This window comes from Stenella coeruleoalba (genome assembly GCF_951394435.1).
Source record: "Stenella coeruleoalba genome assembly, chromosome: 11".
In the NCBI taxonomy this organism is placed as follows: domain Eukaryota; kingdom Metazoa; phylum Chordata; class Mammalia; order Artiodactyla; family Delphinidae; genus Stenella; species Stenella coeruleoalba.
Window position 1 is genome coordinate 77,653,370 of NC_137157.1, and position 24,822 is coordinate 77,678,191.

Consider the following 24,822-nt stretch of genomic DNA (forward strand, 5'->3'; position numbering starts at 1 on the left):
AACCTTAGAAAATGGTCTTAATCTCTCTGAGCTTCAATTTCCTCATCATATGGGAGGTACAGTAATACTACCCATCGGATAGGTTGTTGAAAGGGCGAGAGGAGATAGCCCATGGAAGTGGACGCTTAGCTCAGCACTTGATTCAAAATGATCCTCCATAAACACTGGCTAGCCTGATTGTAGCATTGGAAACCTCAGGTTAAACAGGGTCACAATTGAGGAGAGCCATAAATTCTTACTTTCCTTTCCTGTTAACCCCTGGCTGAACATTTTTTTTTAAATGTTTGTTTTCTAATCAGGAATTTGGGGGTGATTCTCCTGACCTATTGTTCCAGTAATGCCAACAAAACAAACTGATGTTCTACAAACTTGGAGAGATACCTGATAGGAGTGGCTTGATATCTCTGTTATTTTTCAAGTCTTCTGCAAACGAGAGGTGTGAGGGAGAAATGCAAAGTGCATGAATTAAGATCCTGAGTTCAAAGGGAGACCTTAATTCATAATCCTTGTTGTAGTTATTAATAGGATTTGGGATCCAGCCCCAGAACTTATGAATCCTACATTTCCTTATGGAGTAAATATGTGTAAGGCTGCACATTCTGTTAAGACAGTTGGGACGACTCAATCACAGCATCCCAAAAGCAAACTGATGAGGCTGACCCCGGAAGGAGGGAGCAACTTGGCCAGTCAGAGTGACCTGGAAAGTTTTGCCTTTGGTCAATTGTTTATTTTCCTTTTTTTCACAAACTGTTTATTGTAAAATGAGAGACTGGAAAAACGTAGCAGTAAAATATCACAGAGAGAACGTAAAGGTCAAAAACAACAATGGGAAAAGCAGTGTGTTCTTAGGATTTCAGTTACTCCACCCATGCCTGCTTGCCTGCTACAAATATTATTACTTCCAACCTGCCATCACTGAACAATGCCCTCATCTTAGCAAGGACGCTTTTCCACAGGCTGAACTCGGGTGAAACATAGTAGAGCAGCTATGCTAATCACACAGAAGGGAGGATCAATTCCAATAAATATGCCAGTTATATCTATGCTGAAATCAAAGTTACTTTAAAATCTCCCTGTACCATGCACTATTTAGTTCTGCATAGAAAAATCAGACACTTTCCTGTATAGAAATTGGATTTTTTAAAAAGCCATTACTATCACTCTGAACTTGGTCCTGCCCCCATGACCTAATGTACTTTGGGTAATGTCCATTTGAAATGTTATATTAAAATTCTAGCTCTGTGTGTTAGCTGGTGAGCTTTGCCATAAGGTAATTGAAGGAGATTGATGATTTCACTGGCATCCAAATGGCAGCATTTGTAAATCTTTTGTCTTGGGTCAGTGGTTTCCAGTGAGAGGATTCCTCCAATCTCCTCCGCGGAGTCCAATCCTGGCTTCCAGTATGCAGAGTTTTACATGGGTATAATGGGGTGAGGGAGATTCCACTGTTCAGAATATATATTTTCACTTAATGTACCTTGGAGGTACAGCTCTTCTGGCCCTCGACTGTACCTGTTGTTCCTGATCTCTCTGATTCAACTTTTCTAGAGAGTAAACGTCCTGCCTTTTGCTGGGATGGGGAAAGAATAGAGGAAATAGTCACCTGGATGTGCCTGGTGGGGAAGAGGATCTGGGGTCTAACTGCTGTTAATACAGATTTACAGCCCATCTGTTTCCAGCCGCACCCCACACACAGCAAAACATCCTAGCTACTGCCGTGCATTTGACATCACCATAACAGCTCTGTGTAAGGTGAAGTCTGCTGCTGTCACGTGATGCTGCCCTTGGGTTGGTTGCTAGCTGCCCACACTCCCTGTAAATTCTCTCCTCTGAAGAGTTCCTCAAGCACTTGGCCAGTGGATTTTAGGTGGAACAGTCTTTGCTGGTCCTAAGGGACTGGGCTTTTTTTTTTTTTTTTTTTTTTTTTTTTTTTTTTTTGCCTTTGAACATTTTAATTTATTTCTTTTTGAATTAAAAACAATTTTTTTCTTGGTTTATAACGTTAAGGGGCTGTTATTTCAACAAAGATTACAATACCCTGACGTATTATCCTAACAGGTTTAATTTGTATGGCGTTCCCCTAGTGTTCTTACCTTTGAATTAAAAATTAAATGAAAATACGTCACCTAGAAGAGGAAGGGCATTTAAAGTTCAGTTGCCGGAAACTAGGTTGTTATCCTTTCTGCTTCCTCTCTATCATCACCGGCCCCATTCCAGCATTTAACCCATGTAGGTTCCAGGAGTTTTCTTTCCAGACAGCCCCCAAACCCATCTACCCCTGCCACCACCTCCTTGCAGGTAAGGGAACAGGGACTCTAGGAGCAAAGCCCTTGGGTCAGAATCCCGTCCCTGCCAGTTACCAGCTATCTGATCTCGTGCAGGGTGACTTTGTGAGGCAGCTACAAACGACAGCATGTCTTCCTCCTTGTGTCATCTTCAAAGCTTCAGTGTTACCCTCTGGGGCTCCCCAGGTATCCTGTTTTACCAGCTCGAGCACACTAACACACTCGCCACTTAAGCAAAGTTTTTAACCTTTCTGAGCAAAACCTCCTTTCCTTATCTGCAACTTGTAGAATAATCATACCTGTATTTTTTTTTTTTAATTAGCCCTGGTTTATTACATGGGAAGCGTTTATCTCCAGTAAACCTTAGTAGGGAAGTCAGTCTACAGTCATCCCTCTTGTAATGATTTATTTTTATAGACAATCTCAATTTTTTTTTTAAAAAAAAGGAAGGCTATAAATGAAGGAAGGAAGGAAAAAACTGAATTAACCTGAGCATGCTGGGTTGTTCCCCCAAAGACTCATCTCTTACCACATCCTGCCACCTCTGCTTCATGTGCAGTCAGCGTGTTTGTTTAGTTGTGCACAGTTGTGCACAGCCTTCACTGTTTTCCACAGAAACATGTTTAGTAACTCATATAATCCACAAATTTTGGAAGACTTGGCCTTGATGGATGCAATGGACATTTCAAATACAGGTTCATGAAACTGTGAGTAAAACATGAAAGAAACTGACAACATTCTTAAGCAGTACTCTTTGTTACTCATTTTTTAAAATTTATTAATTTTTAGGTCTGGAGTTCAGACTCTGCCCCACAATGCCAAGGTTCACTACAACTACGCCAATTTCCTGAAGGACCAGGGTCGGAACAGGGAAGCCATCTACCACTACAGAACGGCCCTCAAGTAAGCAGCAGATGGGTGTCGGCTGTTGTGTTTCTTAGGCCCTTGTTTATTTCACTCACCCCTCCCAGTATTTGGGGGGTTGTTTGTTTCTCTTGACAGTGAACATCTCCTTGGAGATGGTATAGATCTGGGACTCCAAGTCTTTGGGCTCAGTGTTTGAGTCTAAGTCTACCTTGCTTTTAACTTTTAGTGTTTTCTTGTAAAAATTTCCATTGCTACACATTATGCAGTGAAGTGACACAGTTGAATACACATATACAGACCAATAAGAGTTGGTTGTCAAAAACATACTCGTAAGTTCTCAGGATATTTACTCCAGTGAATTCTTCCCAACTTAGGCTTCCCTCTTTACATAAATATCTAAGAGGGTTTCTATAAAGACATTGGAGTATAAAATAAAATACTCTGATAATTGTATTAAAGAGAAGGAAAATGAGGAGACACTTGACTACCGTATTGGGAATATGTTAATAAGGTATGTATAGAGATAAATATATATATACAGTATATGTTTTTCTAATGTTTTAAAAGTTTTTTTAAATTTAAAATATGAACAGCCCTGACACTCTCCTTATGCTCATCCACTGAAAGAGAATATACCAAACATGGCTTTAGAGATGACTTTTAAGGGAAATTCAAATTTAAGGTCTGCGTTACCAGCAGCTGTCTGCATTGCTCTTAGGTACTCTTTTAAATTGCAACTCTGACTTTCAAGGTAGTCTTTCCTAAGAGATCCCAGATAGTAAATGTATTTAACCTGGAACGTGTGGAGGCGTGATAAGCAAACACAGCCTTGGAATCTCCCAATGTGGGCAAATCCTCTCCTTTATTGAATAATGTGAAGCTCACAGGAGTTTTTCAAAGAGGTTTCCATGCCTCTGCAGTATGTCCCACATTTGGTTGAATTTTCGGTTACTGTTTCACTTTGGGACATGCTCTAAAATATGTGTACCAAACAAATCGTACATTTCACTGAAGTTCCCTCTAAGGATTGTCTCAAAGCTGAGTTTGAAATTGTCATTCTTAAAGTAACTGACCTAATTTTTAAAGTTATCCTTTTGAACAGTGTTCTACCTAAGTACGTTGTTCATCAATCAAATCTTTTAGACTTTAGGACCTGTTGTTTAGTATTCAGTATGGTAAAAATTTTAAACTGTACACATCGAGTTCCCTGCTAAATACTTTTCCAAAGATAACAAGAAATATAAATTCAAGAGGAATAATTGTAACAAAGATTTTTATTGAGGAAAGAAGTTTTTATTAAGAAATAGAAGACATTTTTAAAGATTTAATAAAGGGGCTTCCCTGGTGGTGCAGTGGTTGAGAGTCTGCCTGCCGATGCAGGGGACACGGGTTCGTGACCCAGTCCGGGAGGATCCCACATGCCGCGGAGCGGCTGGGCCCGTGAGCCATGGCCGCTGAGCCTGCGCATCCGGAGCCTGTGCTCCGCAGCGGGAGGGGCCACAACAGTGAGAGGCCCGTGTACCACAAAAAAAAAAAAAAAAAAAAAAAAAAAGATTTAATAAAGAATCATATTCTTCACTGCAAGCCAGTTTATGCAGATATTTCCAGTGCTTATCTCTGGTTGTTGAGATTATGGTTTAATTTTTTTCTTTATACTTTCTACTGTGCTTCAGAGTTCCACGATGAGCATGTATTATTTTTGAAATGAGGAAATGTTATTTTTAAAAAGGCATGTTCCCCCTCGGCCCCCCCAAAAAATGATACAAATGAACATATTTACAAAACAGAAACAGACTGACAGACCTAGGCAATAAACTTATCGTTACCAACGGGGAAGGTTGGAGGGGAAGGATAGATTGGGAGTTTGGGAGTGACATGTACACACAGCTATATTTAAAATGGATAACCAACAAGGACCAATTGCATAGCACAGGGAACTCTGCTCAATAATAATAACCTAAATGGAAAAAGAATTTGAAAAAGAATAGATATCTGTATATGTATAACTGAATCACTTTTCTGTACTCCTGAAACTAACCCAACATTGTTAATCAACTATTCTCAATATAAAATAAAATTTTTTTTAAAAAGGCATGTTCCTTCAAGGGACATTTTAGCAAATAAAGCGTGTTTGGGCTTTAATAATTAATTAGTGTTTCATGATTTTAGGTGACATTCTTAAAGGGAAGAAAAGAGCAGTAAGTTTGCCTGAAAAATATTGGTTGGAGGGAAGTATATCAGTATCTTTTAAAATTTGTTTCATTCTAACAGACTATTTTCTGTGAAGTTCAAACAGAAAAATAAGGCAGACCTTAAGGCACAGCTTGGGGAAAAGGTGTAAATTAAGCAAACCTCTCCGCCAGCTGAGCTTACAAAATTACAGTAGCTGGTTGGGACTTCCACCGTCAATAAAAGTAAATATTTGCTTCAGCAACTGTCCTTGTGGAAGAAACTTGTCCTTGAGAAATGGGGTAAAGACAATTAAAGCTAAGAATATACTACATAGTAATTAGTGAAATATTTCAGCATCTCAGACCAGGCTCAAAATAGTTCTGATTTAAAGTATCATCATTTTTGTTATGGATACCTCCATGGTGAAATTTCAATGGATGTGGTGTTTTTTGTTTTTTGTTTTTTAATTTAAGTAAATTGTCACTCTTTGTGTTAGAAAAGGAAAATACTAGGACTGTTCATCATTTTGATGATTATTTATCCTAGGTGACTGGAAGACTGCCCTTCCTTAAATATAACTCCTTCTCTGTGGAGGTTGCTAACACAGGGATTCCTCCCCTCCCAACTGCTCCACCCTACTTCACCTTTGGTGTATCTTGATGTTTTCCACGTCTGCAACAGTAATAAAGAGAATGATTAGGGAAATGCAGGATTAAAGGTGGTATTATCTGAAATCAGCCCCAACAGTTATTCATTCCTGTTGTAATGACTGTATAGGTTCCAAAGGCAATGGTGATATTGGTTATTAGGGTTGTATCTATGCCGATATCTTTTTGGCTGGCTTACAGTTCTAAAAATAACACTATATTAAATTGGTAATTATATATGACACGAATATTCTTCTGCTTTTTAACTTTATTCTATTTTTTAAATGTAAAAATACCACTGACTGACTTCTCCATTTTGGTGCACCTCAGGTATTATATTTCTGTAGTACAAGGGACATCTCCCCTGAAAAATGCTGCAGCTGAGGATACAGAGTCAGATTAAGACCCAAATCATCAAAGAAAGTTGTCAGAATACTTTCCTTAAATCCTCCATAAACACAAATGTAAGCTTTCCTTTCTGTGAGGAGTGGCTCTCATATTTATACCTAATGGGGTGTTAAAAGTTTGGGATTGTTTATGCTGGAAAATCAGAACACCACTGGTGGAGCTACCATATGCCTTCACAGCTTTCTGACCATTGAGTTACTCTCGACAAGGTTTCTACTATTTTCACCGCATATGATGGGAGTAGAAACGTTACTGGAAGAGGGGCCCCTTCCCAGGTCCGGAAGTGGGCTCTTGTCTAACACTGAGAAATGAATAGTCCGAGGAGACACACGTGCTGACAAAGCAAAAAACTTTATTGGGAAGGGGCGCCCAGGCAGAGGGCAGCAGGGTAAGGGAACCCAAGAGAACTGCTCTGCCATGTGGCTCGCAGTCTTAGGTTTTATGGTAATGGGTTAGCTTTCCAGGTTGTCTCTGGCCAATTATCTTGTTTGTGCCCATATTTGCTCTGACTCAGGGTCCTTCCTGGTGGTGTGGGTCTCTCTCAGCCAAGGTGGATTCTAGCATGAGGGTTTCTGGGATGTGGGCAGGACGTACTATGGCATCTCCTCCCTCCCTCCTTTCGGCCCATCCTGAATTCTCCTGGTTAGTTTTTGGTGGCAGCACTGTGTTCCTTATCGGGACCTCCTGTTGTGAGACAACTCATGCAAGCACTTATTAACGTGCCTGGCCAGGGTGGGCGGTTTCGGTCAATGGTTCCCTAACAGAAAATCCACCCAGCCATTCAGCTCTTCCTATACAGAAACTCCCATGAAATGACTCATTCAGTAAGGCCAAAAGAAAAGATAGTGGCCCTGCCCAAATAAAGTGCAGAAGATATTGAATGTGTACTTGGCCGGTAGCTTGTTGATTACCTTAAAAAGTCAGTTAAAAGTGAAGAATCATAAAACAAATCATGCGCACTCTTGAATGTTTTATTGTACCCTAAAATTTTACGTGTATGTCCATTCACCAAGTCTTCTAATGTCAAACCAAGTTTTTTCTTTGGGTAAGAGTCTACTGATTCGAATCTGCAAAAAATACAACCACAGTTCATTTCTGTCGTGATCATTTTTAAAGTGGAATCAAAATGTACAGGCTATCTGAGATTTTTCTGGTTTTTCTCCTCCAGCCTTTTACAATTAATCTTACATCGAATTCAACGGCAATTTTTTTGAGTGACTTCCCTTTTTTGAGTATTTCCAGAGTATTTTTTAGTTTTCATAAAAATCACAACTCTCTTTTTTACTTTTATATTTTATCAGTTTGCAAGGTATTTCATTATATTGTGCAATTGCAATAAACAACTAGAATAAATCTGTTAATAAGAACAACTGGCTCTTAGCAGTCATGTAGCTTAACTTAAGGGAGCAGAAGGGCCCAGGCTTATAGAGAAGGTTTATTATGTTATAGGCATCCACCAATATGTTTTACAGAGAACAGAGAACATCTGCAAATCTGATGACACAATTAAGAGACTTTTAAAAGAGTCTTCATTATAGGTGATAGAGTCTCATGGAAATTGTTTTTCATCTTATAATTAGATTTCTTGCAAGGCTCAATTACTGGTTGGTTAATACGGGCTGGTCATCAAGAACCCTGAACCTGGGAATGAGAATAGAGTTCACCTTTGTTCAGGTGGGTCAACAAAGTCTCTTCACTGTCAGCAGGAAAATGCCCCATGTTTCACCGAACATTTGTTCACTTAGATGTCCTTTTCCCTCCAGCCTCTACAGTAAGCCCCTGCCATACCTAGACTAGCTGATGCGCCCCTGGTGGTTGGATATCAGCCACATGCAGGATTTCATCCTTATAAAAGGGCTGTGATCCTCAGTCACCCAGATAGCTATTTTCTTTTCACAGGTATGGTTTCACATGAAATACACAGAAATCATCTAAGGTGTCCCCCCTCCCATAAGTCCTATTGAGTGGGAGATGCATTACCCTGCCCTGAGGGAACTCAGGTGTGTTTGGGCAGCCTTGGTATCCTTAGAGGGGCCTTGTCCACTCCTAATGTATCTGCTGTTGATGTTTTAAATAGAAAATCTGAAGGGAAAGAAAACTGTGTTCATGGGGGCGGTTGAAGTCCCTGACCAGGCTCTTCTTATTGGTATAACTAAAAGGAAAGAAATGTACTTTTAAAACTCCTGTACAAAAGAAGTCTACAATTGATATTTAATTGGCTAACTCGTGGGAAAGGAGAAGCTAAAATCTTTCTGATTGGAATTTTTTAATGCATAAAATAGAGACTTTTCATGATAACGGTACCCACTGCTCTCATTCTTTGTATTCCCTCCTGTGTGGATAACTGAAAGTCTACAAAGAGACTCCATTAGACTATAATAAGTGTATGTGGGAGAAGAAAGTAATAAGACAGTGATTATTGAAGAAAGCCATATCGTTAGAATGTAAAGAAATCTAACTATGTCTAATGAACCCACTGCTCATTGATGTCCTGAGTATATCAATAAGATTATTATAATTCCTTTGAAAAATGTTGTCTATAAAACTGGTAGAGTTTGAACTTTTTTTTTAAATCAGGATTTAATGATTATTTAAGAAGTCCTTCTTTACCCAGGCTATTTTGAATGAACATTTAAAATAACTCTCATGACTACAGGTGGCCTTAGATACCAGCTGCCATATATTTCTGGAAAGACTGAAAATTCCAATACCATTTGTTAACCAAGTTTAACAAGTGGAGAGGGGTTCTTCCATTGGTGTGGTACTTTTATTTATAAATGTCTAAATATGCTTTCCGGTAGCACAATTGAAATCATGTTTGTTCCTTTTTGTTGATGAAATTATATTCTCACTATGTATATTTTGTGTTAATTAAGTCTAGCAGCTTTTTTCACTAAATCCAAGAAATTGATTTAGAAATTCATATGGAAAACTAGAATTTTAGTCATATTGTGGCCATACTTACGGACTATATTTCAAAATGAAAGTTCTATAATTAATATTCAAAAACATCTGCTCTCTCTTTTTTCTGCCTTAAACCACCATTTCACTTCAAAACCTCACTGCGGTTCCCCAGGAAACAAAATCCAAGGCAGAGATTAGCAAGCAGGAAGTTCATTAAGGAGTGCTCTCTGGAACGCCAGGGAAGCAAGATGGGCAGAGGGGGAAGGAGAGATACAGTGCATTCGCAGGGGCTCAGAGGAGCCCTTAGAGAGCTCTGGAGATGGGGTGGCCCCTCAGAGTTGTCATGAAAGAGATGGAACCTTTATACCCGCTATCAACCAATCACTGGCCCCAGGCAGAGAAGAGTAGCCTCGGGTAAAGCAATGCCCAGAGAAGAACTCAGCTGTGAGCTGTCAAGTGCTCACACTTGAGGGGTATCTGGGTGGTATAAGACAGCACCCACTACACTGGCTTAATTGATGATTTCTTATATAAGTAAATATGACAGTTCAACAGAATATCATTTAGATTTTTTGTTAAAATGAGAAGAGTGGTGTTACCTACCTCATAGGGCTGGAATAATTCACATACAAGGTGTAAAGCAGTGTCTAAATACCTGGCCATGATAAACTCGGTGAATGTTATTAATACACCCCCAATCGGACCACTTCTCTCCACCTCCACTGCCCATCATCTCTCACCTGGATTACTGCAGTGTTCTCTGGTTTCCCCCATTTTCACTTCCCCTTCCTCCCCTCCTTCAGTCTGTTCTCAACCCAGCAGCCACAGGGAAGTTCATAGTAATCCTGTGCTCAGAACGTTCTGCTTGCTCTGAGAATCAGGGCCCCGTGCAGTGGTCTCCACATCCTGCACCGTCTGGTCCCGCTGCCTCTCAGACCTTACCTCCTACTACACCTCTTGCTGTCTCAGCTCCAGCCAGACGGGGCTCCAGGCACACACCAGTCGTCACATTCTTATGGCAATTGGAAAAAAAAATGCATGACCTAAAAGTTGAGAGTTACATTTTATTCCGGGGACAAAACTGAGAACTTAAGCCCAAGACACAGCATCTCAGATAACTCTGAGAGACTGCTCCAAAGAAGCAAGTGGGCGGATCCAGGATGTATAAGGGCTTTTGCAACACAGACCAGGTAGTCAGAACATCAAAAGATTCCTGTTAATTAAAGAAAACCAGTTATCTCAAGTTAAGGAATTTAGTGCTTTTCTGTGTGTGGGAAGATGCAAGAGTCTGGGCTCACTGAAATCACTCCTTTGATATGCACCTGAGCTATCTGGGGCCAGTATCCTGTGCTTTCTCTTCCTGAGTCTCCTTGGGGTGCACCATTGGGGTGGCTGCAGCTGCCGACTGCTAGATGGTGGGCATCCTGTTTCTATCCAGAGTTCCCTCAGGGCTCACCATCTGGGTGGCTGTAATGTGATGGCAAGATGGCTGCAACATCCTTTGTTTACTGATACTGGCAGGGAACATTTTTCATTCACACCTATTACAGAGACTCTGTATTTGTCCTTCCTTCTTCCCAGAACACTTCCCCTCCTTCTCTAAATGGCTGCTTCCCTCCCTCCCTTCAGGACTCTTCAGGTGATGTCATCTTGTCTGCGAGGCCTACCCCGGTCTCCCTGCCAACCCCAGCATACCCTGTTCCTCTGCTTCGCTTCATTTTTCTCCACTGCAGTTTCCACCCTCTAATATGCTTACACACATTTAACACCCCTAGCTACTGCCCATTCCCATTACATGCCAGTGGTGACCCCCAATTCCTGAGGTGGATCTTCAGGATACACACGCCTTTCCCTCCCCACCCCTCATGATGTCCTTGGTTGGCACTTATTAACTGCAGACATGGACACACCCTTCCTACCCACCACTGTCTTTTTTTTCTAAGTCAATCTAACAGCCAGAGTGCTATCCATGCTGCGAAGTGTTATTACAATAAAGATTCTATGAGCACATTGATCTGTCACATAAGACTTTGAATCTCCTTACAACCTTGGATGTAGCTCTTAAAATTGTGCGTGTCGGGAATTCCGTTTGGTGTTGAGCGTATCGGAAAGGCTTGGAGGAAATTGCTCTGGTGCCTGTGGGGATCATTTGCTTCAGATGATGAAAGATTGACAGACTTTGTTGGAGTGAGTGCTTGACAAGGAACATTCCTACATTCTTAAAATGAAGAAGGCCAAATGTCCTTCACAGCTGAGCACCTGCGGTGTGGGACAAACGGATGGATACAAGACAACCTGAGTGTGCATTGGGTTAGTGATGAAGAAATAATGGAGGTTATTTTGACTGATGGAAGCAAGTCAGAGGCCTTAGCAGTGAGGAGAATGATTTTTTGGAGGATGAGAAATCCACATGAAAAGAGAGCTGGCAGCTTCCTGCTGGCATGGGTTCATTAGGGCTGTGGAGAGAGCCAAGTACACCCACCCAGAGGTCCTGTAGCCAACCCCAGAACATCAAATGTATGGAGTGTATCAGGTATGAGGGTGGACATCTTATATCCACCATCCTATTTGTTCACACAGAGGATTAATATGTTATGGACCTTATTGTTATAGAGAGAGCAACTAAAACACAGACATAAGTTCAAAATCACACAGCAAGAAAGTCACCCATGGCTTCTGACTCCAATCACAGTTATATTTCCACTCCACCAAAGTAATTTCCCATTCATCTGCTGCAAAAACCAAAGTTCACCATGGTCACCCCAAGCCCTTGAGAAAAGGTAAAATATGTTCACTATTTTCTATTTAAAAGAGCAAGGAAGGGGCTTCCCTGGTGGCGCAGTGGTTGAGAGTCCACCTGCCGATGCAGGGGACACGGGTGCCCCGGTCCGGGAAGATCCCACATGCCGTGGAGCGGCTAGGCCCGTGAGCCATGGCCGCTGAGCCTGTGCGTCCAGAGCCTGTGCTCCGCAACGGGAGAGGCCACAACAGTGAGAGGCCCGCATACGCAAAAAAAAAAAAAAAAAAAGTGCAAGGAAGTATTTAATTCAATACATTTCCCAACCTCCAGAGGAAAATTCTCAGGAATCAGGAAAATTCAGCCACTTAAAGTGAGTCATTTCCTGAGGGCATGGTTTTACTCTAAATTGTTTTGAAAAATCAATTGGGCAGAGTCCTCCTGGATCTCTACTAGAGGTCATCCATTGTGAGAGATCAGATAATTTAGTTGGCCCCTCACTGGAGTGTGTCATACTTCCCTAAATTGCATTTGAGGTTTTTTTCCAAGACTGTCTAATGGATGGGAAGGAGTATGGTACCAAAATAAAGTGGCAAGACTTGCTGCTGGGTGTTAATGGCGATTTCAGACAATTAAAGAATTCTGGTGCACTTTAATGACATGATGATTCAAATTTTAAAATCAGGCACTTGAGAAATGGCAGGGACTAGAATGAATGAAAATATGCTGCGGCCGCTGCTGACTCCTGAAATGAAGTTGACTTTGGGTATTTTTTAGTTCTGTGAAATTTGGATCTCATGGTTGAAATTTTTTCCCAGTCATGTTTTTCTTTTGGATTCTTTTTTTTCTCAACAGGAAATAGAAAAAATAGAAAATAAACATCTGACCTTAGCATACTTCACCTCAAATAAATTAATGTGTGGAATGAAAATCAGATAAATAAATCAGGGTGTGTATATTCTGAAAGGAAATTGCAAAGGGGAGCACATGATACATACAGTCTTGCTTGAACAATGAAATGCCTTAGAAGGTACTCTAATAATGAAAAAGTAATAGAATTCTTAACTTTTGAACAGATTGTACAAAATTTAAAGTAAATGACTGAATAAAATATAAAACTAAACTTTAGTCATATACATCTTATCTCTATGGATCTTTAGTTGAGATTGAAGCTTAAGAACAGTAGATGGGAGAGCATGTATCTGTGCCTTAAACACTTACTGGATGTTGTTAGTTCCAAATAGCTTCCCATGATACTGTGCTTTTTAGAGATACCATGAGTACTTTGTATGGCAGGAGACAAGTTTTCCCAGCGAAGAAGAATCTCAGCCACGTTTCCTGAGTATTGACTTTATTTCACTTCTGTCCCTGAGAAGTAGTTTGTATAGGATCATAGCTGAATGGACTGGCCCAAGGATAGAAAGGGAAATTATTCTGAATGGAAGGTCTAATTGATAGCAGTATATTTATTTGCTGAAGGTGGAATGACTCATGGATTGTTTGGGAAAATAAATAGATTTACAGGAACCATCTGACTTTTAACACTTAAGAACACAACTCCTGAAAATATTTCTTTTTTTTAAAAAGTAATTTATTTTTTCTTTAATTTCTCCCATCCTCCCATTCCTCAACTTTAAAATAGTACAATAATTCTACTTGAAGAATTAGAAGGTTAAATGAGATAGTATATAGGAAAGCACTCTAAAATGTAAAGTATCACTAATACATGCTAGGTTTTTTTAGACCCATTTTCTTTTGCTCCTGCCTTCTGTTTTTCACTTAGGCAACTGTTCCCTCACAGTGATGATTTCCTGTTAACATGTTGCTGATATTCATGCTTCAGAGATAAGTTGCCTGGGAATGGAGGAGAATAATAATGTCCTTAACTACCTACTTTATTAATTCTGCTTAAGGAAAGGCCACCAGATAAAAAGTAAGAAGCCCTTCAATGCTCAAATGGGAATATAAATCATAGAGAATATAAATTGAGAATATAAATCATACAGTACTTGAAAAATATTCTCTTCAGCTCATAGAATTATATCTCTATGCCTAGATTTCTTTTTTAAAGAGAAAGAATAAACTTTCTTATACCCCAGAACTATTTGACGATATTATACATTTTCCCTATAATAAATTTTAAAAATTTAACTCAGTGAAATTTTAAAACATAATAATAAGGAAATAGTGAGAGAGCCCCCATATACAATATAAATGTTGAGTAAGACTGAGAAAGAAAATCCAGTGGCTGTTCACAGTGGTCTTAAAAAAACAGGCCTGGGGCTTCCCTGGTGGCGCAGTGGTTGAGAGTCAGCCTGCCGATGCAGGGGACATGGGTTCGTGCCCCGGTCTGGGAAGATCCCACATGCCACGGAGCAGCTGGGCCCGTGAGCCACGGCCGCTGAGCCTGCGCGTCCGGAGCCTGTGCTCCGCAACGGGAGAGGCCACAACAGTGAGAGGCCCGCGTACCGCAAAAACAAACAAACAAACAAAAAAAACAGGCCTGAAAATTACCACTCTTCTCCCTTTCAGTGAAGCTTTTGTCAAGGTTCTTTACATGGGGAAGGGAATAATCACTACCAGAACTTTTGTAAAACATACCTGTAGGCGTCAAACTCAAGACACACTTAATTGATCCTGACAATTGATGTAGTAACATAGACATCTCTTAAATTATTCATCTTTCTAATAGAGAATTCCCCTCTTGGAGCCCTCAGGGTTGAATTAGACCCAAGCTCATTTAAACAAGTTTATTTAAAAAGTAAACACACAAAAATAAGTTTCGTCCTTGCATAGGTCTTCAGTAAACAAGAGAAGAGTATATGTTTTAAGAAAATGTCTACATCTATATAAAAATCAAAATTAAAAGTGATAATTTTTTCTTGACCTGCTTAAAGAATCTTTTTTATGAAATTCAGCTTTGTTTCATAAATAATGTAATGCTTCCTCATGATTAGGTGAACTTAATCAGACGCCCAGAGGGAGGGGCTGTTGCTAGCAGACCTTTACTATTACCAGGAGTAAACAATATGACACGTTTTCCAGGTGGAGGGCTATGAGTGGCAATAGATTCAGTAAATCACTATAGATGTCAGCAATCCCCTTCCTGGACAGGTTGGGACTCTGTTAACACAAAGCCTCTTTGCTGCCAGTGCCCAACCACAAAGCCCTGTCCTAAGCTTGGAGCACAAGGCATGCTAAAGACCTTTTTTTCCCTCGTAGTATTTATATTTGTTTCTCTTTACTTCCCTTCTCACTGCTTGTTTCTGTTTTTGAGAGTTCATTGTGAACTTATGTTCTGTTTCTGGTTTGAAAAAAAAAGAGAGAGAAAAATTTTTGTAGTCAGTGAACTTAGAAAGTATTATATCAATACATGCATTCCTTTAAATTTATTTATTTCTTTATTTTGGGCGGCGTTGGGTCTTCATCGCTGCGCGTGGGCTTTCTCTAGTTGCGGTGAGCAGGGGCTACTCTTCGTTGCGGTGCGCGGGCTTCTCGTTGCGCTGGCTTCTCTTGTTGTGGAGCACGGGCTCTAGGCACACAGGCTTCAGTAGTTGTGGAGCGTGGGCTTCAGTAGTTGTGGCGCACGGGCTTAGTTGCTCCACGGCATGTGGTATCTTCCCGGACCAGGGGTTGAAGCCGTGTCCCCTCCATTGGCAGGCGAATTCTTAACCACTGTGCCACCAGGGAAGTCCCCATGCCGTTTCTTTAAATGGCAGTGGGATGGTGATAAAGTCCAAAAAGGTGGGCTGATAAGCAGCGGGAGAGGGCAACTGCGTGACAGGGAGCCCGTCGTAGATGCTCTTATTGAATTTAGGCTGTCCTTTCCCATATTTAGTGCTTTCACCTCAGACATTTATTTTGAGGGCTCCAAAGCCTATAAAGAAATAAGGAAAAGACCAAGTTTTAAGAAATTGCCTCTTCTGGGAAGGCAGAGGTCACCAGGATGCTTTCTCTTGCTGTTTGTCATCAGAGAAAAAATAAGAACTGTTCTCACCATGTTCACAGGACCCCCCTCTTAAATCTTTTGGAAGTCAGAGAGCTTTGCTCAACATCCAAAATATTTTTTTAATTGGAAGAATTAAAGTCCTGGCTGTGATATGCTCTCTGTAACCATTCCCAAAGTAATTCTTAGACACAGCTTCCCAGGAGGCTGTTCCGGGCATGGAATGAGTGGGCAGGTACGAGAGCATCTTCTCTTAGCTCTGATGTCCTGTAGATGCATCTATGAGAGAGCACCAAGGACTTGTGTACCCCAGGAACTGTGAGGGTGGGTGTTAAGGGACTGGTACCAGGTACCCTCAGGTTGTCTTTGCTAATTAAAGGTGACTAGAAAGAAGCAAACACGTTGTGTGTGTGTGTGTGTGTTTTCCCAACTTCCTCTCATAATGTATCTCTCCCAACAGCCTACAGAATTATTGTGAATAATTAGGGCTTTCAAGCCTTGGGAGGACGTAACATTCATCTGAATTGATTCTATCCCTTATCAGTCAGGAAGAGCATTACACAGATTGTCTTCCTGAAAATACTGAGGGATGCTAATAGCTGAGCTATAAGGCAGTAAGGAAGGGAGGATTACATGGTCCAATAAGCTTAGGAAACTCTGGGTTAGGCAAAGATTTAAAAAAAAAAAAAAAAAAAGCTATGCAGCTTGTCTTCCTTGGCCTTTTAATAGGAACCCCTTCTGTCCCCAAATTAAACTGATCTTCTTAGAAGGTACAGAACAGGCTGGGAGGGGGCAAGCATGGCATTTGATTGTCAAGAGACTTGACAAGTACAGATCCTGTTTTTATTACTTGGGCATTATCTTGCCTTTCCTACATTAAAAGCCAGCTCCACAGGCTTATTCAAAATCCTCTGGGTGACAGAGATGGAGTGAGCCTGTTCGACGACTAAATGTGTCGGCTCTGAGCGCAGCAGAATCAACTCAGCTGTGTGTGCAGCGGCAGGCTGGTTTGCCTTCCTCATAGTTTCTAGTTAAGGAAGTAAACTGATTCTCTTCCTTTCTTAATCACCATAAATTTGCCTTGCTGATGTGTACGCAGTCCTCCTTTCCATTTGCTTTTGAACATTAGGATCGCTGTTCTCACGTCATTGTGCCTTTTGAAATTTTGATATGTTTGTCAGGATTTTCATTCCCGGCCACTATCAGAGCAGGTGGTGTCAAATAACAGTAGCGGGGAAATGAGACAAAATGGAATAGGAGAGTCAAGGTGGAGAGCCGTTTGAGGGAGAAAGTTTATTTTTATGGGGAGACGTTTGTATCACCTTCTCAATAATGGGAGTTTTACTGATGCTCCAATTCAAATATATTCATGAAGATCCCTCATCCAGGGAACTCCCAACATCTTGTGTAAATAGTGGACATTATACAGGCAGCTAGTCAGCGGTCCCGCTAGGCCAGAAAGTCAGCACCGGTGGCAATGAGGATTTTCAGTCAAAGGAAGTTGAAAGTAACTGTAGGCTCCAAGCTAAATTTATTCAACCCCGGTAGATTTGCATACTATTTATTTATGCACTCTTTGGGGGTAATTTAATTATGCCATCATGTGTCAATTACTTGCTTTCCTGCCATGTTTATTTGCCTGCAGGTGCACAAACGGTTGACTGTTAAGATGTGACATAGACACACCATTAAAATAAAGGAAGAACTCAGTGTTTCATTTTTGTTGTGGCATACCTGGGGCGAGGAGTGGGGTGTGAAGAACAAGCAAATTGTGACCAACTTTGAAGTTTTTGAACAATCATGGCTTAATATTTCTAATTGTTCAGGTTGTATCCGCGCCATGCAAGTGCCCTGAACAACCTTGGAACACTGACCAGAGACACAGCAGAGGCAAAGATGTACTATCAGAGGGCTCTCCAGCTAAATCCACAGCACAACCGGGCTCTTTTCAATCTTGGGAATCTCCTTAGGTAAGTAGAACGTGTACCTTTGATCAGAAGACCTTGTAGTTTCAAGAAATCCTTTCCTTTTCAACACTCATTTGGTTGTGGTGTTATCTCCTCTTCCTAGGGCAGAATAGTTAGGGTTTTCAAGTTTTGGGAGGATGCAATATTCATCTGAATTAATTCTATCCCTTATCAATCAAAAAGAGTATTTCCCAGAGTGTCTCTCTGGAAGTATTAGTTCTGGGAGATGTTCATAGGTTGTCTGTAGAGGGCTGGGAAGACGGAATGACTACATGGACAAATAAACTTAGGAGATGCTGAATTAAGCAAAGATAGTTCCTTTATTGCAAGAATCTTTAATATGCTAAATGCCCTGTGAATATTCAAGAAGGGAGTATGGAATACAGCATTTCCCAAAGTCAATCATTTTTGGTAGGCATTTCCCAAGAATTTCATGAATATACTTGGGAAAAGTGCTGGTCTAGGAAAAGCAGCAAGCTCTAAAGGTGAGCATAACCACAGCTCATGCGCAGTTCGTGCTATAGGTAAGAAACAAACTGAGGCTTTCTTGGAATTAGCAACGGTGACTCTTGCTCTCGGAAGACATCCCAGGCATAATCACTGGTGTTTGCTTTTCACTCACTGCCCTGGAAAAGACTGATAGTGCAGTTAGTCTCCCTGAAGACAAAGGGGTACTTTTGCATCTTGTATTTTTATTAATATAAAGTCTAGGCGAGTTGGTGATGACAATGTTAGTGGTAGTAGTGGCGATAATGATAGTGGAAATGGTGGTGGATATGGAATTTAACTTCTACGCTTTAAAAAACAGATTGACATTAGAGAAATGCAAATCAAAACTACAGTGAGGTATCACCTCACACCAGTCAGAATGGCCATCATCTAAAAATCTACAAACAATAAATGCTGGAGAGGGTGTGGAGAAAAGGGAACCCTCTTGTGCTGTTAGTGGGAATGTAAATTGATACAGCCACTATGGAGAACAGTATGGAGGTTCCTTAAAACACTAAAAATAGAGCTACCATATGACCCAGCAATCCCACTACTGGGCATATACCCTGAGAAAACCATAATTCATAAAGAGTCATGTACCACAATGTTCATTGCAGCTCTATTTACAATAGCCAGGACATGGAAGCAACCTAAGTGTCCATCGACAGAGGAATGGATAAAGAAGATGTGGCACATATATACAATGGAATATTACTCAGCCATAAAAAGAAACGAAATTGAGGTTTTTGTAGTGAGGTGGATGGACCTAGAGTCTGTCATACAGAGTGAAGTAAGTCAGAACGAGAAAAACAAATGCTGTATGCTAACACATATATATGGAATCTTAAAAAAAGAAAAAAAGAAAAAAAAGCTCTGAAGAACCTAGGAGCAGGACAGGAATAAAGACGCAGATATAGAGAATGAACTTGAGGACACAGGGAGGGGGAAGGGTAAGCCGGGACGAAGTGAGAGAGTGGCATGGACATATATACACTACCAACTGTAAAACAGATAGCTAGTGGGAAGCAGCTGCATCGCACAGGGAGATCAGCTCGGTGCTTTGTGACCACGTAGAGGGGTGGGATAGGGAGGGTGGGAGACACAAGAGGGAGGAGATATGGGGTTATATATGTATATGTATAGCTGATTCACTTTGTTATAAAGCAGAAACTAACACACCATTGTAAAGCAATTATACCCCAATAAAGATGTTTTAAAAAAAAAGATTGAAGACATCAGAAATGGGAATAAAAGGGTGAACATGGTTAGAATCAGAGAGTAGTGATGCATTTATCTGTGCTTGTTAGGTTGCTGACTGTCCACACACTTACTGAATTGGTTTCCTTGTCTCTGAACTTCACAGAGCACGTTTGGTACCTTTAGGGCTAATGGTTTGCTTTGTTCTTTTATCCTCTCCCTGACAGGATGGGCTTAATTGCCACAGTACCTCAGTGGATGCACCTTCTTCACGTTATTTTTTACTCCTTGAATTTTATTGTATTTATTTTTTTTGTATTTATTTTTTTAAACATCTTTATTGGAGTTTAATTGCTTTACAGTGTTGCGTTAGTTTCTGTTGTATAACAAAGTGAATCAGCTATATGTATACATAATATCCCCATATCCCCTCCCTCTTGCATCTCCCTCCCACTCCTTGAATTTTACATATGCATAGAGATATTCGTCCTTTTTCTTAGTGTGCACATGTGTTAATGCATGTTCTTATTTAATCCCATTTGAACAGAAGCATTGGGGAAAGTAATCACAGAACAGTCTAACATCACAGAAGGTGATAGGTGCCATCCCAAGTCTGAAGTTTGGTTTAAGAACGGCTTTATCCATATACTGGAGCACAAAATCAAGGGAACACTCTACCAAAGTAAGGAAATGCAAGGAAAGTACAGTTAAAATGAAAAAAATAAAAGTATAAATCAGCAAAAACTAAATGAACTTAATAAATTTTTCAAATTAGACAGTTTAGGAATTCCCTGGTGGTCCAGCGGTTAGGATTCTGCACTTCCACTGCAGGGGGCACGGGTTCAATCCCTGTTCTCGGAGATCTAAGATCCCACATGCCGTGTGGCCAAAAAAAAAGAAAAAATTAGATAACTTGTTAAAATTTTATACAAATTGAGAGTGATGAAAAACAAGTAAATGAAGAAGTACACACTGTGACAGAAAAGCCTTTTAGCACTAGTACGTTCTCTTTAAAAATAAGAGCAAATCAAAAGCTGTGGGGAAAATGTGTTCTAGTTATTGTAGATAACTGTTTACAGGTCAATAGGGTGCTTTTATTTTACTCTGCTATTTTTATGAGGTCTTATTTATTTATGTGAAGTTCTAAGGACTCATTTTTAAAAGTCATTGTTGCATCTGTATGTGTCCAGCTTAGAGCCCAAATAACTTAATGGGTGGATAAATCCTGTTCATGTCTTTTGGGATACCAGCATTATATAGTACTGATTTGAAAAATAGTACAGATGAGTTTTTTTTTTTTTTTAACAAAGAAACCAGCTTTGATGGCCTGGATACAAAATGAGAGTTCTTGTTAGGAATGATATCCTACAGTTGTGATTATCACACTGTGCTGAATGTGGCCCTACTTGGAAATGGTGGCAGAGATTCTTTTAAATTTCATCTTGCCCAGACCTGAACGAGAGATGCATACTGCAGCCTTCCTTTTTCAATTCACATATTATTGCCTCTGACTATTACCTTGAATTAGTGTATGTGAGTTAAGAATACAAGGAAATATTTTTTGGAACATAACAATGGCTACTTTTCACAGTAGGTGGGGCTTCTAGATACTCAACATAAGATTTTTCTCTTTTTCAGTAAAATCAACTCAATGATTATCCAAACCAAAAACGCTCCACATTTGTATAAGACTCTAAGTGCTTTTTTTAAAAAATAATAAAGGCCGGGGCTTCCCTGGTTGCGCAGTGGTTGAGAGTCCGCCTGCCGATGCAGGGGACACGGGTTCGTGCCCCGGTCCGGGAAGATCCCACATGCCGCGGGGCGGCTGGGCCCGTGAGCCATGGCCGCTGGGCCTGCGCGTCCGGAGCCTGTGCTCCGCAACGGGAGAGGCCACAACAGTGAGAGGCCCGCGTACAGCAAATAATAATAATAATAATATGGGCCTCCCAATGACTCTTTTAGATAGGGAAGAATAGGAACCAAGAATAGGAACCAAGGTTAAGTGCCAGGTACAAAGTCACCCTTGTTTACCTTCTGCTCTTTCACATTAAACAGAGAGCAAAGTGGCTCCATCCGTGTAGATGAGTCTTAGAATCCAGTAGAATAAAATCATGATAGTAGCTAACATTTATGTAATATTTTCCAGTTTACAGACAAGTGGGTTTTATATCCATAATTTAATTTAATCTTTAAAACTACTGTGAGAGGCATTCTCATCCTCATCCCCATTTTACAGATGAAGAAACCAAGGTTTAGAGATTTCACGTGACCTTGGCCCAAGCTCTGCTGACCCAGGATTGATTGCCTGCCCTGTCCTATTCACTTTCCATTACCCATGCTGCCCAAATAACTCTCCAATCCAAAAATTACTTAATATTTAGCTATTAAATGGCATGTGATTTCCTTTTGGGAGGAAGGAACTTCCTGTTTTTTTAATCAGGAAACAGTAAGGTTTGTTTCCATTATGTCCTTTAGTAGCAGAGAGAGGTGACCCAGAAAACAGCAGAACTAATCCACGTTCACTCTACGTCGGATCTGCTTTCCTTTCTGCTCTAACTGGCAATGGGTCAAAGGCATAAAGAGGATAAGAATATTTTAAATATGTTTTTATTTGATCCGTTTTACTATTCAAGTTTTATACCCTATCTATTTCTCGTCAGGCAGCTAACTTTTAAAAATTGTGTTCTTTTTTGTAACCTAGAACTTCATGCTCCTTCTAAGAACCCAGGTGATCTCCTTAGATATGAGTTTAGATTTGATCATCCCTGAGTGAAGGACACTATCACTTTTCCTCTTTTATAAATGAGAAACTAAAATTTGGAGAAGGTAAGTTAGGTGTCAAGGTCCCTTAGTGAGGAAATAGAGTTTGTGGGAATTGAACCTCAAACTTTCTGTCCAAGTACCCTTGCCCTTAATCACCACACTCTACTGCCTCCTTGTGGCTCATCTCAAAACTGAGATACAGCCCAGAGCAGCCCTGCCCAACAGAAATACAATGACAGCCAGAATCTATCATTTAAATTTTTCAGGTAGCCATATTTTAAAACATAAAAAGGTGAAATTAATATTAATAATGTATTTTATTTAACCCCAGTATATTCAAAATATTATCATTTTAACATAATTAATATGAAAATTAATTTTTAAATTGAACATGTAAAAATATTAATGGGATAGTGTACATTCTTTTTTACAATTAATATTTGAAATCCAGTGTATGTTTTACACATACAGCATACCTGAGACTAGTCATATTTCAAGTGTTCAATAGCCACATGTGGTTAGTGGCTGCTGTATTGGACAGCACAGACCTTTATTAATGACCTTGACTTTGAGAGAAATGAGTTTTTGTCCAGACCAGAAACTCTAAATAAGATGTGATTCTGTCAGAGCATCCCAGAAACCTTAGAGCACTGAGGACAAATTCCATTTGAATTCTTGGAGTTATATGACAGACAGCTTTAGACCTGTTCACAGCAGTGCATGTCACTGACTCTTACCCAAATATATTTGACCTCTTTCATGACCATTTCCCTGGACTTTGAAACTAATCTGTTATGATTCTGTACAGCACGTTTACAGTGTGACAGATTGATAACAAACAGCTTTCCGTGCCAGCATTCTTAGTTTATATTAATTATTGTTGGCTTTGCTTGGAACCTAAAATGTAAAAGAAAATAGGCAAGATTAGCATACAGTTTTTATGGATGAAAGAGCAGAAATCCCTGATGGCTCAAGAGAACATAATAGAATACTTTAATTCAGGGCATGGGAAAATGCTTCTGTGACCGCTTGGGTAAAACAGTGTCTGGTATTTGATATTGAAACAGCATATTTTCATTTTAAAGAATTGTATTGTCCCTCCCATTAACAAAATTACCTTCTATTCACATAATAGGATATGGGTGTTATATGGGTGTTACAATAAATCTTATAATCAAAAGTCAGAAGAAAATGAAATAGAATTTCCAAAATTGAGCTATTTAGCAGATGAGTTTGATAACAATATACATTTTATTTTCTTTAGGCGAATCCTTTAGAAAATTGAATTTCTAAAGAATAAAAGGATGTGGAAAAAAGGGTAACCATTAGCTCTGAAATAAATTTCAATGTTTGGGATAAATTTCCTTATAGCTTTGGCATTAGCCACACTGCCTTTTATTTCATAAAAAGGAAGTTTATACACTCAAGATAGCAGCTCTCCCCTTTCTCTACCTTTTACCTGAAACCCCAGAGAATCCAAAATGCCAGCCCACTGGATAAAGAACAACTTTTTGAGGTCGTTCTCACCACATTAGGATGTCAACTTTGGGTGGGCAACTTCTGCATCCTCCTCTTGGAATAAAATCCTTCTCCCACCCCCACTCCCATGGTGACCTGTCAACATCCAGGTTACCTCCAGTCTTACTTATCTGTAGTCTTAACTCCATTGCAATTTCTCCTCGGGGTCTTTATGTAGTTCACACCTGTCTCTCTCCAGGTCTTCTTCTCCATCTCTTTTGAAGCCCAGTCCAGCAGCTCATTGCCACCATCTCCATCCTCATCAGGGCCATGTCACAGCCTTGTACATTCTCCTGTTGTCCTCAGGGACTCTGCAACCTTTAGTGAATTCGGTTGCCTCCATCACCCAGCTCCTCTGCTGCCTTCCCTCCAGAGCCTGCCACTTCTGCTCTACCTTGACCATTCACCGACATGGCCATGCCATGGGCTTTTTAATTAGGCACACCTTTTCATTCTCTAGTGCCTGAATTCTGAAAGGTTCCTCTTTGCCCTTCACTTATTAACCTCTTCCCACCCTTCCCTTCCCCTCTCTGTCACTCCTTCTTACCCTTGGAAGGGGTCGTGGGATAACAACCTGCCACCTCCAAGCTCTCTCTGTGCTCACGTTGTCTCTCCCTTTAAGACCTTGACGTTGACATGACTCCCTTCTGGGACAAATGTTATTTCCCTCTTACTCCCTCATTCCTAGTGGCCCTGCTCTTTACCATTGTTAGAACCTCTGTTCTGATTTTTATGTGTATAGTGTGTAATCCCATCTCTCAGTTATCTGATCTATTTCATTAATGTATGTGACATCAGCTTAGACTCACACCTTGACCATCGTTTACTTGCTCAACGGTGCCTCCAACTTAAGGTACCCGCCCCCATTGCCTGCATTTTGTAGGCAGACCAATAGTTCTCAACTTTTTCTCATTATCACTCC

The 24,822-nt window shown here is 40.3% G+C and overlaps 1 protein-coding gene across 6 annotated transcripts in view; it reads left to right on the forward strand.

The window, feature by feature from the left end:
* Window positions 1-24,822, forward strand: part of TMTC1 (transmembrane O-mannosyltransferase targeting cadherins 1) — a 263,316-nt gene that overhangs the window by 189,924 nt on the left and 48,570 nt on the right. For all 6 annotated transcript variants that reach the window (XR_013830478.1, XM_079936645.1, XM_079936646.1 and 3 more), the window contains 2 exons: window positions 3,075-3,188; window positions 17,793-17,936. Coding sequence is in view for 5 of the 6 variants with exons in the window: in XM_079936645.1 (XP_079792771.1) it covers window positions 3,075-3,188; window positions 17,793-17,936 (258 nt within the window). In the remaining variant the exon portion in view is untranslated. The remainder of the gene's footprint in view (window positions 1-3,074; window positions 3,189-17,792; window positions 17,937-24,822) is intronic.